This window comes from Micromys minutus (genome assembly GCF_963924665.1).
Source record: "Micromys minutus genome assembly, chromosome: 18".
NCBI classification, from domain to species: Eukaryota; Metazoa; Chordata; class Mammalia; order Rodentia; family Muridae; genus Micromys; species Micromys minutus.
The window spans coordinates 2,845,882-2,860,221 of record NC_137953.1 but is presented as its reverse complement, the minus strand read 5'-3'; the positions used below and the strand labels follow the sequence as shown (position 1 = coordinate 2,860,221).

Sequence of the window (14,340 nt, the reverse complement as noted above, 5' to 3'; positions counted from 1 at the left end):
ATAATGCATATTTTTATTTTTTCAATTTTCCTCAGCTTTATTAAAGTATAACTGACTGATAAATTTTTGATAAACATGTCTTGATGCAGATAGACATTATGAAATGACTAAGTCAAGGTAATCAGACCTCACCTCACATACTTATCACTTCTTATTGCAATTTTCAAGTATAGATTTTTCTTATTACTTAAAAAGCCTTTGTGTTTATTTAGCTTTCTAATTCTAAGCTACAATACTTTCACAGTGATCTCTGATCCTCAATAGGGAAAGCATGCTGAATCCTGTCATGAATGCATTTAGCATGTGTGGATTCACCACAGAACAGGCTGACCTGTTCTTCTGTTTTAGATCTCCTCATGAAGACTGAGTCTCACAGTGCAAACCCCTCAAGGACAGGATGGACCCGTCATGCAGATCTTCTTGGTATGAAAGTAAACAATTCTACTGCAGGGGGCTTTCCATTCCATTCTATCATAGCCAGGCTTTGTTAGAGGCAGTTTGTAGAAAAGCCTGAGGTAGTACAGCAAACACTGGCCCATCCTAAAGAGCTCAATTACTGCTTATAGTAACCATGTTACATAATACAGCTCTAGAACATACTCAGCCTGACTGCAGCTGTGTGCCCTGCAACCAGTATCTCCTCCTTCCCCGCACAGGCAGCAGCTGACAACCACCATTCTAGCCTATCTCTGAGTTCAACTTCTTCACACCGCATTATGAGTTAGAACACGCCGCATTTGTCCTTATGTTCTAGGCTTATTTCATTTAATAAAGTGTCTTCCAAATTAAATCATGTTGTCAAAAATGACGAGATTCCCTTTGTTAAGTGTGAGTGGCTTTCTACTGTGTGCATACATGCATGCCTGTGAACACCATGTCTGTTGCTGAATCATACTGGCTCTACTTAGAACTTCTTGAGGAATCTCCACACTGCTCTCCATACTGGCTGCACCAATGCACAAGTCCACCAGCAGTCTATAGAGATTTTCTTTAGATCTTTGCCAACACTTACACTGTCTTTTTTCTTTAAAAAGAAAGAAAGAAAGAAAGAAAGAAAGAAAGAAAGAAAGAAAGAAAGAAAGAAAGTGGTCTTACAAGATGTAGGCTGATCGAGAACTCTCTAAGTAGCCAAGGCTGCTCTTGAATTCCTGGCTCTTCTGCTTCCAACTCTCGAATACCGGGCCTAAGGTGTGCATCACCAAGCTGTGCTTTTGTCTTTTTCATAATGGCATTGACCATCTGAGCAGGTATGAGGTAATGATTTATCTCACTGCAGTTTCTATTTCATCTCCCTGATTAGTGACATCAAGTATTCATGTAACTACTGAAAAGGAGCCACTGTCTCACATAGACACTTATACTTTAAAACGTTCAAGCAAAATAAAACCCTTACTTAAAGTATACTCTTTCCCTAGACTCCAAGAAACACTTGGCAATTCCCTGCTGAATAAAAGTGGTCTTTTCTGGATGGAAAGCTGACCTGAGCCATTGTCTTGAGAAGTATTTCCCCACCCTTAGGAGTGTACAACCACCCTTTCCTTAACACACACACACACACACACTTACACTACTTGCATTAAACCCTTTTCCCATCAACTCCAACTTTCAGAAAAACAATCCATTCATCTTCAATAAAAAGTGTGGTGGATAGGGTGGTGGTAAGCACCTGGACACATGGAACAAATGAGGGACCTGACCCTTGCTGGGCCAAGAGAATGAAAGCAGACAAACAGTGCAGCAATGGGAGAGAAAGAAGCAGCAGACGATGGGGAAGAGATGGGAAAGGAAGAGAAGCCAAGCCCTGGAATAGAGGCGGATCCATGTGAAGGCATTGCTGTTCTTGCTCCTTGGGAAATGGTGAGCCACACTGTCCAACAACAGAGCCTATAACAGACACAAGTACCAGCGGCCCACACCTTCCTCCTGTGAGAAAAGTGACTACTGTGTGAGCCACTGTGCCTCCCAGGGCTGCATCCTAGTCCCAGAAGTTGAGCAGTACCTGCAGAGTTGGAGACCCACCCCTGACAACATATCCACTGTTTACTTCTCATCACTGGCCTAATTGCTAACCTCTCTGGTTGTCTGTCATGGTTGTTCAACCATGAGACTATGCTGAATTACAGTTTTTCCAAGCTGTATTTAACTTTGGCCAGGGATTTATTTCCTTTGGAATCTTTGGGTTGCACAAACATTTAACCATCCTACCTTTCAGGTGTCACTGCTGACACACAGGTGGCAGCACCGTGAGCAGGCATGTGATGCAGGGATAGGGGAGAAAGAGAGGCAGAAGGGTCTGTACACTAGGAAGAGGCAGCACTGAACACAGAGGAGTGAGGATCAGCCTGATCTAAGGAGCCTTTGCTGTCACCTGAGGCCATAGTGATTGTCAGGCCATGCTGCCTCCAAGAGCTACGTCCAGATCCCCAGATTCGTGACCTCTGTCAATGTCTATGGGCCATGTTACCCTGTCCCTGATATGGGCTGTCACCTGGGGCCATATTGACATTTAAGGACTGAGAAGAATTGGCCCACCCCTCACCTGAGCAGGTGGGACAGAAAACCCCAAAAACAGAAGAGCTGGCTTTGCCCTTCAGTGGCTGTAGCCACACTCAGGTATTCCTGTACTTCACAGTACTTTACAGTAGAGGTGGGACAGAAAAATACATAGCCTAAACTTAGTGATATTCACTTCTTAGCAATAAGCTTGGCTATCTATTTAAAACTAACATACATGCGAACACACAGAGTACATCCAGACTAGAAACCACGGAGACGGGACACATACTGCACTAAAGAAGTAATCTGTTACTTTCACAAACCGTACACTGGTTGTAAGTGGTTTGAATGAGAATGTTCCCCAACCATGGGCTCATGGACATGCATGCTTAGTCCCCAGTTGATAAAGTGTTTAGATTAGGAGGTGTGACCTTGTTGGAGAAGGTGTGTTCTTACTGGAGCAGGTGAAACAATGGGGGTGAGCTTTGAGGTTTCAAAAGACCCAGTGTCTTTTTTCTGCCAGTCTCTGTCTGTCTGTCTCTGTGTGTGTGTGTGTGTGTGTGTGTGTGTGTGTGTGTGTCTGTCTGTCTGTCTGTCCCTATCTTCTCTCTCTCTTTGTCTCTCTGTCTCTGTTTCTGTCTCTCTCTGTATCTGTCTCTCTGTCTGTGCGTGTGTGTCTGTCTGTCTCTGGCTCTCTTTGTCTCTCTGTCTGTCTCTAGCTATGGCTCTCTCTGGCTCTGTGTGTGTGTCTGTCTCTGTCTTCTCTGTCTCTCTCTGTGTCTGTCTCTGTCTCTGTGTGTCTGTCTGTGCCCCCCCCTTTCCTCCTCCCTCCCGTCCCCCCCCCCCCCGGCCTGCTACCCACTGAGCAGAATGTAAAACTCTGTTACTTCTTCTGCACACTGTCACACACCCTGCCTTGATGATAATGGACTAACCCTCTACACTGTAGGCAAGCCCCCAATTAAATGCTTTTTTTATAAGAGTTGTCTTGGTAATGGTGTCTCTTCCCGACAACAGAACAGTAACTAAGAGCTGGTTCTACTGTATGTTTTTACCAAAGCCAACCATAAAAACTTACTCAGAACACATTGCTCAATCTACAATACAGAAATATGGTAACATTACACAGAGCCTTCTTGGTCAGGGACTTGTGGGAAAAACAATTTTCTGGTCTTAAGCTCGGAGCATGTTAGGTAACACACAGCTTTAATTCTAGCCTTTTGGGAGATGAAGACAGTCTGATCAGCAGTTCAAGGTTATCCTGAGCTACACACTGAGTTCACGTAGCCAGCCTGAACCATGAGACCTGACAAGAAAATCAGAGGGGCTGGAAACTCCAGCTCCAGGGATCCAACATCCTCTGCTGGCCTCCACAGGCACCAAACAAACACATGGTACACAGACATAAAAATACACATAAAATTTAAAAATTAAATAAAAAATAAAACTCTCAGGCCCAGTGAGATAGCTTAATGGGTTTCAAAGACACCTGCCACCAACCAAAGTTCAATCCTTGGGATCCCCTTGGTAAAAAGAGAGCTGACTCACACAAGTTGTCCTCTGATCTTCGTACGCCCACGCACATTGTGGCACACCCCCAAAACTAAATAAAGTGTAACTTGAAAGGTATTTGTTAAAGAAGATGGGCAAGATGACCTTGAGGGTGTAAGAGCACTTGCCGAAAGCCTGATGGCCTGAGATCAATATCTGGAATTGGAAGAACTAAGTGCATAAAGCTGCCCCTGACCTCCACCCAAGCTCTGCAGCATGGAAGAACCACCACACGCATCACACACACAATAACCCTGACTGCACAAGGCTCCATGGCATGCAGGCACCACCACACATAGCATACACCCATTACAATAATTTCAATCATAACTAGAATATAAAATGTTATTATTATTAAAGAGGTTACCATTATAAACATAAGTAACCTACAATGAGTGACATATTTTTCTTCAATGACTACCAAGGACAGACTTTATTGGAATCTACTAAAAGGCTTTCATATATTTCTTTTATATTAAAATTGACAACAGGACCTCCTTTATCTGGCCAGATGCTACAAACTGTTAAACACTACCAACCTGCTAGAACTCATTATTAGTATTAATGACAGATTCTTTTGGTTCCTACTCAAGGGAGTTAGAGGCAGGAATATGTCAGAAATTCAAGGGCAGCCTCAATTAAATGGCAATTTTTAAGGCCAGCCTAGGCTACCAAAGACCTTGTCTCAAAGATAAAAATAAAACATCCTTCTGGTATCTATTTTTGTATAAAGAAGTGAAAATCTTGGAAAATGGCACAATTTCCTAATTGGCAGCTGCTAGACCCTCCCTTGCTCTGGTTGCCTTCAGCAAAAGGGCTATCAGTCAAGCAGACAGCCAAATCGCCCTCACACCACTGGACATTTGGAACACGCACAGCTGCCTTGGGGAAGCTACACAATGACCCCCAACTGCTTGCTCTGACCTCCAGAGATGAAAACATATGTCCACACAAAAACCAAAACATAGGATATTGTTCATAACAACTATAAAATGAAAATGATCAAAATATGCACCAAGTTCATGAACAAATAAAATTTTATGTGTAAAAAGTATATTCATAAAATGGAGTAGTATTCAGCAATAAAAAGAAATGAAGTACAGATACACAGCCATGTGGAAGAGCATTATGGGTGTGGTGGTGCACACCTATAATCCCAGCACTTAGGAAATGGAGGCAAAAGTTTCTGCAATTCAAAGTCATCTAGGTTACACCCTTGAACAACAAAAGTGAGAGGAAAAGGCATGGAGGAGTGAAAAGAGCTAACCATTCTAAAGTAGACTATGGTGATTGTTGCACAGCTCTGAGAAAGTACAGCATGTCATTCAGTTACACATCTTAGACAATATGTAAATCATGCTCTATGAATTATATCTCAACATAGCTACTCTTTAAAGACAGGATTTCAAATGCCCCAGGCAGGTCTTGAACTTGCTGTGTAGACAAGAAGGACCCAGAGCTCCCCATCTTCCTGTCCCACCATTCAAGTGCTAATTACAAACGTGAACCTTCTTCACACCCAGTTGTAAAACTACTTTTCAAATGACAATGATGTCATTATTCAAGTAAAATTTTAAAAACAAAACTTTAGATACAATTAGAGTGAATGCTAATTGTTCTGACTCATCAATCAAGATAAGGAAAGGACTACTATTTGTTAAATGTGATGTATAAGAGATGAAGAGATTGCTGGACAGTTGAGAGTACTCTTCTAGAAGACCCAGGTTGAATACCCAGTATCTATGGGACAGCTCACAACTGTCTGTAATACCTGTTCCAGGGGATCTATCCGCCACCCTCATACAGACATACATGCAGGCAAAACACTAACACACATAAAATAACTTTTTAAAGAGTAGAAATACAGACATGGGAGCTAAAAAAATGAAAACATGGGTTATTGTTCACATTCATAACTGATTAGGAATCAGAATGTTAGTACTTGGGATGTGAGGGTAATCTACCTATGACATCAGTAACCCCACTGATCACCAGGGTTGACTGGGATGATATGGCTAGCTACGCAGGTGTTCCCTTCCTTCTTCACTGCTCAAGATGTGACCTTCCCACGCTACAGTAAGGATGACCTCCATGATTAGAGGACTCTCTTTAGCCAAGGGTTTATGTGTGGTTGTGTCTCTATGCCACAGCATCAAAAGAAGTTCTCAGCCATACATGGTTGGTGCATGCCTTTAATCACAGCTGGAAAGGTAGAGGCAGACAAATCTCTGTGAGTTCAAAGCCAGCCTGATCTATTTGCTAAGCTCTAGGACAAACAGAGAGAACTACATAATAGAAAAACTCTGTCTAAATAAATAAATAAATAAATAAATAACCCAAATCCTTGGGCCAGAAACAGCAGGTCTCTGGTTCAGCAGGTAAGGCACTTGTTGCAGAGCCTAGTGACCTGAGATCCTCTGAACTCACATAGTAGAAGAAAAGAACATACCCTGCAAGTTTCTTCTGACCTCCAGAGTGTGCTACGCCATCAGCATGTGTGTACACAAACACATACATAAACACATGCATACATACATACATACACACATGCATACATACATACATACACACATGCATACATACATACATACACACATGCATACATACATACATACACACATGCATACATACATACATACACACATGCATACATACATACATACATAAATGTTAAAAAAAACAATCTAAATCTTCTAATAATATAGCCAGGGAAAGCAACTAAAACTAATAAGATCATGTGGTAATTCTTGGATCTTTTTTTATTGTTATTAACAATGAATGGACCCATAAAGTAAGACTTCTTAATTCACATATTCTCACAGAACCAGAAGAAAAAGTGTTCAGTTATAATAATGAGAAAATTTGGGAAAAATAGGTAACATGTTTAAATTATAATGTATACATTACTAAAGCCAAGACACCAACATGATTAAGTTATAATGTATCACTAAGCCAAGAAAAGTAAACAGGAGGCTGGAGAGATGGCTCAGAGATTAAGAGCACCGAACAGCTCTTCCAGAGGTCCTGAGTTCAATTCCCAGCAACCACATGGTGGTTCACAACCATATGTGATGGTATCCGATGTCCTCTTCTGGTGTGTCTGGAGACAGCTACAGTATATTCATCATATACATTAAACGAATAAATAAATCTTTAAAAAAATAAAATTAAACAGCAAAATTCAGTTTATGCAGATACATAATATTTCTGGTGCTGGACATACAGCTCAGTTGTCAGCTGCTCACCTAACAGGCAGCATTGAGCTTGTTCAATCGCTAGCATGACTGTGATAAAACCAAGCTGGGTGATGCTAAACTGTAATCCCAGCACTTAGCAAGTGTGGGAATGATGAGGATCAGAAGTTCAAGGGTATCGTCAGCTAGACAGCAAACATGAAGACAGCCTGGAATATGGGACACTACATCTCCCCTCCTAAAAACGAAAGATAAAATGTACTACCATTTCACTGAGGGCTAACATACTGAATCATGGGAATCAAAATTTATAATACTAAATTAAAACTATTCATAACATAAAACAACAGCAACCAGAAGCCACAAGCAACTCAAGACAACATGGATTGTGTCCTGATAAGGAATCCTTCCTGAAACTCTGGTGATTCCAAACCCTCAATTCGGCAGACAAATTTCTTAACATAGCATTTTCAGTCGCTCTAACATCACTCCAGGTACTGAAAGCCAAATAGTATAGCCACAAATAACATATTTAGGAGAATACTATTGAGTGACATTGGGCTTTTAGAAAGGACTAGGACATGTAAATCACTGTCCTTTTACACAAAAAAAAAAAATGGTAAAGGAGAGAGGAGCAAAAACAAGACACAGTCATGATAATGCTACAAAGAGATGGAAGCAATTCTGTATAAGAACTGGCTAATAAAAAACCAAGAGCTAAAAATCACCTTGGCGGGGACAGGGAACACAGGGAATGGGGTTCAACTCAGGGGTAAAGCACTGTGTGGCATTACAAGGGCCTGGATTCAATCCTTAAAGGAAAGAGAGAGGGGGCGTGGTGGGGGAAAGACACAGACAAACTGCTAAGGACAGTTCTTCCCTGGAATGACACTGAGAAAACTTGCTTGGCACAAATAATGGGAGCCTGGAGAAGGAAGCTGTGCAAGTGAAGCTTAAGTAAAAGTTCCCAGCCTTCGTTCACTCTTGACTGGGACAACCCTCCCCACTGATTAGTGATGCACTGTGGAGGGAGGCGCACTGATCCAATATTGTACAAGGAGGGGTAAAGATGATTTCAACTCAACTCATGTACTGAACGGAGACCAGAAAGTACCACAGGAAAGGACCGGGAGGAACTAGTTCTAGGACACCAGGAAACTGCAGGGGGCGGGGGGGGGTCAAAATTGGGCATGGTGAATAATTTTCAACAGGAAGTACAGCAGATGGTAATCCCCCAACTAAGGCAGAACAAAAGTAGCGAAGAATATGTGGGCTGTGCACAGTTCAGCTGGAGAGGGCTTGCCTGACACACTGCAAGACACTGTTCCTGTTCCATCCACAACACAAAAAAAAAAAAAAAAAGACGGAAAGGCAGGGTGTCCAGTGCAGTGTCTGAGCTGGAAGTCACTCCTCTTCCCGGTGCCTCATCTGATACAGGGGAACAGCAACTGTACCCCAGCGGCAGGACTGCTCAGTGGCTCCCATAGATGTATTTGCACACTAATTCACACAATGCCTCGCGCTCTGTGTAACAAGTGCAAGGTAACTGAGCCGAGGAAGGCCGGGTATGTTCTGACATCCACAGGCAATGCAGGTGGAAGCTCTTGGAGAAGGTGTCAGCGGAGGGAGCAAAGAGCATGTCCAGGTGGTGGCAAGGTCCCGAGGCTACACCTGGACCCGGTCGTCCTCAAGAACTGGGATTTCAGGCGACATAAAGTGGGAGGACACTTCCTCCAGGACCGAGAAAACAGGGACGCTCTCGGAGGACCTGTGATGGGCAGTTCCACCGCGCGCAGAGCCGCCGCTTGCTCCAGACTGAAGAGCTGCTAGCCCAAGCTTGCGGCGGCCCAGTAGAGCCGCGCCTCACCCTCTCCTCAGAGAAGCTCCCCAGCCGGGCCTCGCCCAGGACGCGGGACACCCGCGACTCTCCCCACAGCCAGCCACAGCGCTCCGCCAGCTCCAGCCGACCCGGCCCCGCCCCAGTACCTGAGCGTGGGCCCGATGCAGGCCGTGTCTGTGCTCTCGATCTCCCTCAGGATCCGCTCGTGCTCCGCCGCCGTCTCCAGGCTCTCCTCCGCCATCTTCGCCCGCTCCATCGCAGGGCGCTGCCGCGCGGCCCTCACACAGCGAGTACCCCCACGAACCCTCAGCCCAGGCTCTGCGGCCGCTGGGCCAGCACCCCGCAGCGCGACCCCGCCCTCGGATGCCACGCCCCCTGGCGTCAGCCCGGCCGCGAGCGTCGTGCACAGCCCACTGGGATTCGTAGTTCTCTGAGTCGAGCTGAGCTGGGCTCTGTCATTCACTCCATTGAATCTATGCTAATTGCCGCTACCTTGGTATAGATCCAGAGCACTTTATGACACATGTATACAGGGACACCAAATCATGGAGTGGTACCAACTCCGCCCATTTTTAAAATGCGTATAAGTATTTCGCTTGAACATATGTCTACATGTGTGCATGGTGCCCAAGGAAATCAGAAGAGGGTGTCAGATCACCTGAGACTGCAGTTACAGATGGTGGTGAGGTCACTAGTAGGTGCAGGGAAGAACCACAAGTGTTCTTATCGGCTGAGTCTTCTCTCCAGCCCCTAAATACGAAGCCTGAGTTGGCCTTGAACTCATAATCATTCTTTTTTTTTTTTCTTTTTTTTTTTTTTTGAGATTATAATATAATTACAAGACTTCTCTCTTCCCTTTCCTCCCTTCAAAGCTCCCATATACCCCTCCCCCACTCTTCCTCAAACCCATAGCCTCTCTAGTCACTGCTATAGCATGCATATATTTATGCATATAAACATATATGTTCCTAAATACGTTTAGTTTGTAAAATGTAACTTGTGTGTATGTTTTCAGTTCTGTTTCTGCCTCCACCTCTTAATCATTTCCTATAAGCAAGACCCGCCATTCAGCTTTCTTTTCTCTTCTTTTTTTTCTTGAGACAGGTTCTCATTACATACATAGTCCTAGGTAAAAATGAAACTCTCTGTGTAAATCAGATTGGCCCTGAACTCACAGAGACCTACCTGCCTCTGCCCTCCAAAGTTCTCTATCTGAAGACATCTGGCCTTTTTATTGTTATTAAAATAAAATTGCATTCCTTTTCCTTCCTTCCAGTCCATCTATGCAACCCTTACTTCCCACCCCCACAACACCCTCACAAAATTCTGGCCTTCTCTAATTGTGTGGGGGGAGGGGTGCACAGAAATACACAGATACAGCATGCTGAGTTGTCTAGTGTTGCGTGTGTGTGTTTTCATGGCTGTCCACTTGGCACTGGGTGACCAACTTAGGGGGCTCACATATCGCTCGCTCGCTCTTGGATCTTTTTCTAGGGGTGGGACACCATGAGTCTCTCCTCATTTACATTTGTGTTTGCTTTGTTCAGCTTTTGTTAAGGAAGCCTACAGTTGTATGACATAGGAGAGTCTTCCCTCTAGTTTCTAGGAGACACAATCTCACGGCACTTTCCCCAGTCCTCATGCTTTTGAAATCTTTCTGACCCTTTCTTCAGAAATCCCTGAGCCTTGGGTACAGGAGTTGTGTTGTGGACATGTCCATTGGGGCTGAGCACCCCACAGTCAGTTCTTCTCTGTGTTCTGACCACTCGCAGTTTTCTGGAACAGTCATGCTCTGTTGCAAAGAGAAGCTTCTTTGGTGAAGTTGGGAGCTACACTCAAGCTGTGGTTATAAGGGCACTTAGGCATGATATTTTCCCCTGCTAAGTGGGCTTGAAATTCAATTAGACATCTTCTGGTTACCACCAAAGAACCAGCGCCCGCTGTTGTGCCTTTGAAGACCTGCTGGCGCTTGCTGTGGTTCTTGGGTCTGTTGGTTGCTTCCCTCTATTAGTCCTTTGCATAGCACCTTCCAACTCGATGAAAATTAGTCCTCGGGGAGGAGGTTTTCAAAGCAGAGCCAGCGCTGGGTCCATTGTTTAAATTGAATGGTGTCTTCAGCAAAAGAAATGTAGCCTCAACCTCTGGCAACCAAGAGCAACAGCAATAGCCTGTATTGTTTCCTATGTATACATACATTTGTATGATGTGTAATTTGGGGTAAATGAGAAATATGATGTCTTGTGGCTTTTTCAAGCATCCTAAGTAGCCAGATGTGCTAGCACATGCCATTAATCCCAGCACACCAGAGGCAGAGGCAAGCGGGTGACAATACCAGGGGAAGGTTGAGACATGAGGTCACTGTGAGTTGGAGGACACTCAGTGGTACATGGTGAGTTCTGTGCCAGCCTGGGCTACAGAGTGAGACCCCACTGAAGAAAGGAAAAGAAAGAAGGGGGGAAGAAGGAAGGAAATGAGACTAGCAGTATACCTCAGAGAAAAATTGTGCCACAGAACAAATGCATTTGTGCTTTATTCTAAAGTTCCACTAATCTAGCAGATCATGTATCAAAAGCACCTAGAAACACATTTGTGATTTTTAAATACAAACTAGAGATCTTACCTCTGGAAACTCTGATCTAGTAACGTGTGTGTGTGTGTGTGTGTGTGTGTGTGTGTGTGTGTGTGTGTGTGGTGTCCTATAAAGAAGGATTGCTTTCTAGAGAGCTGGCAAGTTAGGCATTATATGAACAGAGAACAAGGTTGCTGTCGATCACAGAAGACTCTGAAGAAGCAAAGGGAAGGCTGAGAGTAAATGAGTTGGGCCACAGATATAGGACTATATTAACAGTCAATTAAAAAAGAAAGATGCTTGGGCTGAAGAAATAGCTCAGCAGTTAAGAGCACTTGCTGCTCTTGCAGTGGACCCAGCATTCAGTGACTCATACACATCTGTAATTCCAGTTCCAAGTAATCCGGTGCCTTCTTCTGGCCTCTGTATGCACACAAGGCTGCATACACAGAGATGCAGTCAAAACACTCATACTCGGAAAATTAAAAATAAGTCTTTATATAGAAGGAAAAGATGATAGATATAAATTCATCTCCAAATTATAGTTTAAGTGGAAAAAGCAAGGCACAAAAGATAGACTGTGTTCTCACTCTGTTGGATTTTTTGTTTTGTGTTTTACACTAGGTAAACCAGGCTGGCCCCAAACTCAAGGAGATTTATTGAACTCTGCTGGAACTAAAGGCATGCACCACCATGCCTGACCCTGCTCATTTTTGTTTATTAGATTTATTTTTATGGATGAAAACATTTATCTAAAATGTATATCCATGGTACCATAGGCATTTGGAAGTTAGGAGAGAATGCTTAGAGATGGTTTGCCATGTGAGTGCTGGGAACCAAACCCACATCCTCTGCAAGAACAGCAAGTTCTCTAAACTGCTAAGCCATTTCTCCACCCCACCTCCTTTTTGAAGAATAAATATTCATGTGCAGCTGGGCGTGATAGCACATGCCTCTAATCCCAGTTCTTGGGAGGTAGAAGCAGGTTAGAGATAGCCTTACTATATGAGAGCCTGCTACAAAATAGCAAATAAAAATTCACATATATGACTACATATACATAAAATGTTATAGGGGTAAAATAGTTCCAGAAAAGTACCCAAAACGTGTGAACAGCAGTACTGGTCAGGAGGACTACAGAGCTGCAGTCTAGGGCAAGAATAAAGCAACTTTATTTATATTTTTTGGGGGGGCATACTTGGCTTCCTCTAGAACATGGTGGTCACTAACGAGAAATATATTTTAACAGTAAACAGACAGCAGTGAGCCGAAAGCATTCCAAATTCTTGTTTGGAGGAAGAAAACAAGTTGCTAAACCTGTCAGATTCCACACCACACTCCCTGGCTGTCCTCAGCTTACCCCGTTACTCATTGGTAAAACATCTCACCAAGGTGCAGAGATTAAGGAGGACTTGGAGCTTTTCTTATTTCTAAAGATCATTTGAAATATATGATACAGGGCCCATTTTTGGTCCCTATTTTAGCAGTTACTGAGCAAAGCAGCTTTCCCTGCAGGAAGCAAACTAGTCTGGAAGTGAGATGTACATGGTAGTAGTAAAACCACCTCTACTAGCTCAACAGGTTGTGTTTGGGCGTTTTTGTTTGTTTTGTTGGGTTTGTTTTGTCTATTTTTTTTATGTTTGTCTGTTTGTCTGTCTAGCTAATGTAGCAAAGAGATCAGAGGCTCAACATCTTATTAACAGGGGTGTGTGACTCCAAGCAACTAACAGGGAAAGGTCCAGATGGGCCACCTTCAGTGAGTTCTCCTGCCAATCCTCTGGCTCTTCACTGCTTCCACCCTTTCTACCACTGTGTTCCCCGAGCCTGGGGAAGGGGAGGGGTCACATGGATGTTGTGTCTAGGCCAGAGCACTGGAGAGTCACTTACATAAAGGTAGAGGCAGGGAAACCGAGGTACAAGGTCATTCTCCACTACTGATGGAGTCATAGGCCAGCCTGAGCTACTTGAGATCCTATCTGCAAGGCAATAAATGGAAAGACGATGGATGGATGGATGGATGGATGGATGGATGGATGGATGGATGGACGGATGGATAGATGGATGCACAAGATTTATTTTTTTTAAACTTGGGAAATTAAGGTCCTTATCTGCATATGGAGTAAGAGGCCATAATATCTCAAAAACAGAGATGTACTGCACATATACTTTGTATGTACTAAACATACAGAAAGAATGTCAGATATACATATACATAAAATATTATAAGACATACATGAAGCTAAGAAAAGAAAGAAAGAAAGAAAGAAAGCACTGAACCAAAAAGTGAGAGCCCCTGTGAGTCACTTTCAACAGTAGCAGGGAGCAGATGCCTACAGCAGGAGATCCAAATGTGGAACCTTTCGACCTCGCTTCACATTCTTCAAAACTGGGAGCACACCTTAATGAGACAGCACGGCTTAGTGAGAGAGCGCGGCTTAGTGAGAGAGCGCGGCTTAGTGAGAGAGCACGGCTTAGTGAGAGAGCGCTTACAAAGTGTAAGTGAAGCAATGCACAGGCTGAAGACTAACTTCATCCCCAACAATGCTAAACAAAATGGTTTTGTGGTTTTTTGTTTTTTGTTTTTTGTTTTTTTGGAGACATAGTTTCACTATGTAACTCCCTATGTAGACCAGGCTAGCCTTGAACTCGAAAGAGGTTCACCTGCCTCTGCCTCCAGAAGGCTGGGATTA

General features: G+C 43.6%; 1 protein-coding gene across 1 annotated transcript in view; it reads right to left on the bottom strand.

Annotated features, from left to right (window-relative positions):
* Nucleotides 1–9,406, bottom strand: part of EXOC6B (exocyst complex component 6B) — a 409,205-nt gene extending 399,799 nt beyond the window's left edge. Inside the window, exon 1 of the mRNA XM_080931804.1 lies at nucleotides 9,228–9,406. Within this exon, the coding sequence (XP_080787930.1) occupies nucleotides 9,228–9,337 (110 nt within the window). The 5' untranslated portion in view covers nucleotides 9,338–9,406. The remainder of the gene's footprint in view (nucleotides 1–9,227) is intronic.
* Between the last annotated feature and the right edge of the window lie 4,934 nt (nucleotides 9,407–14,340).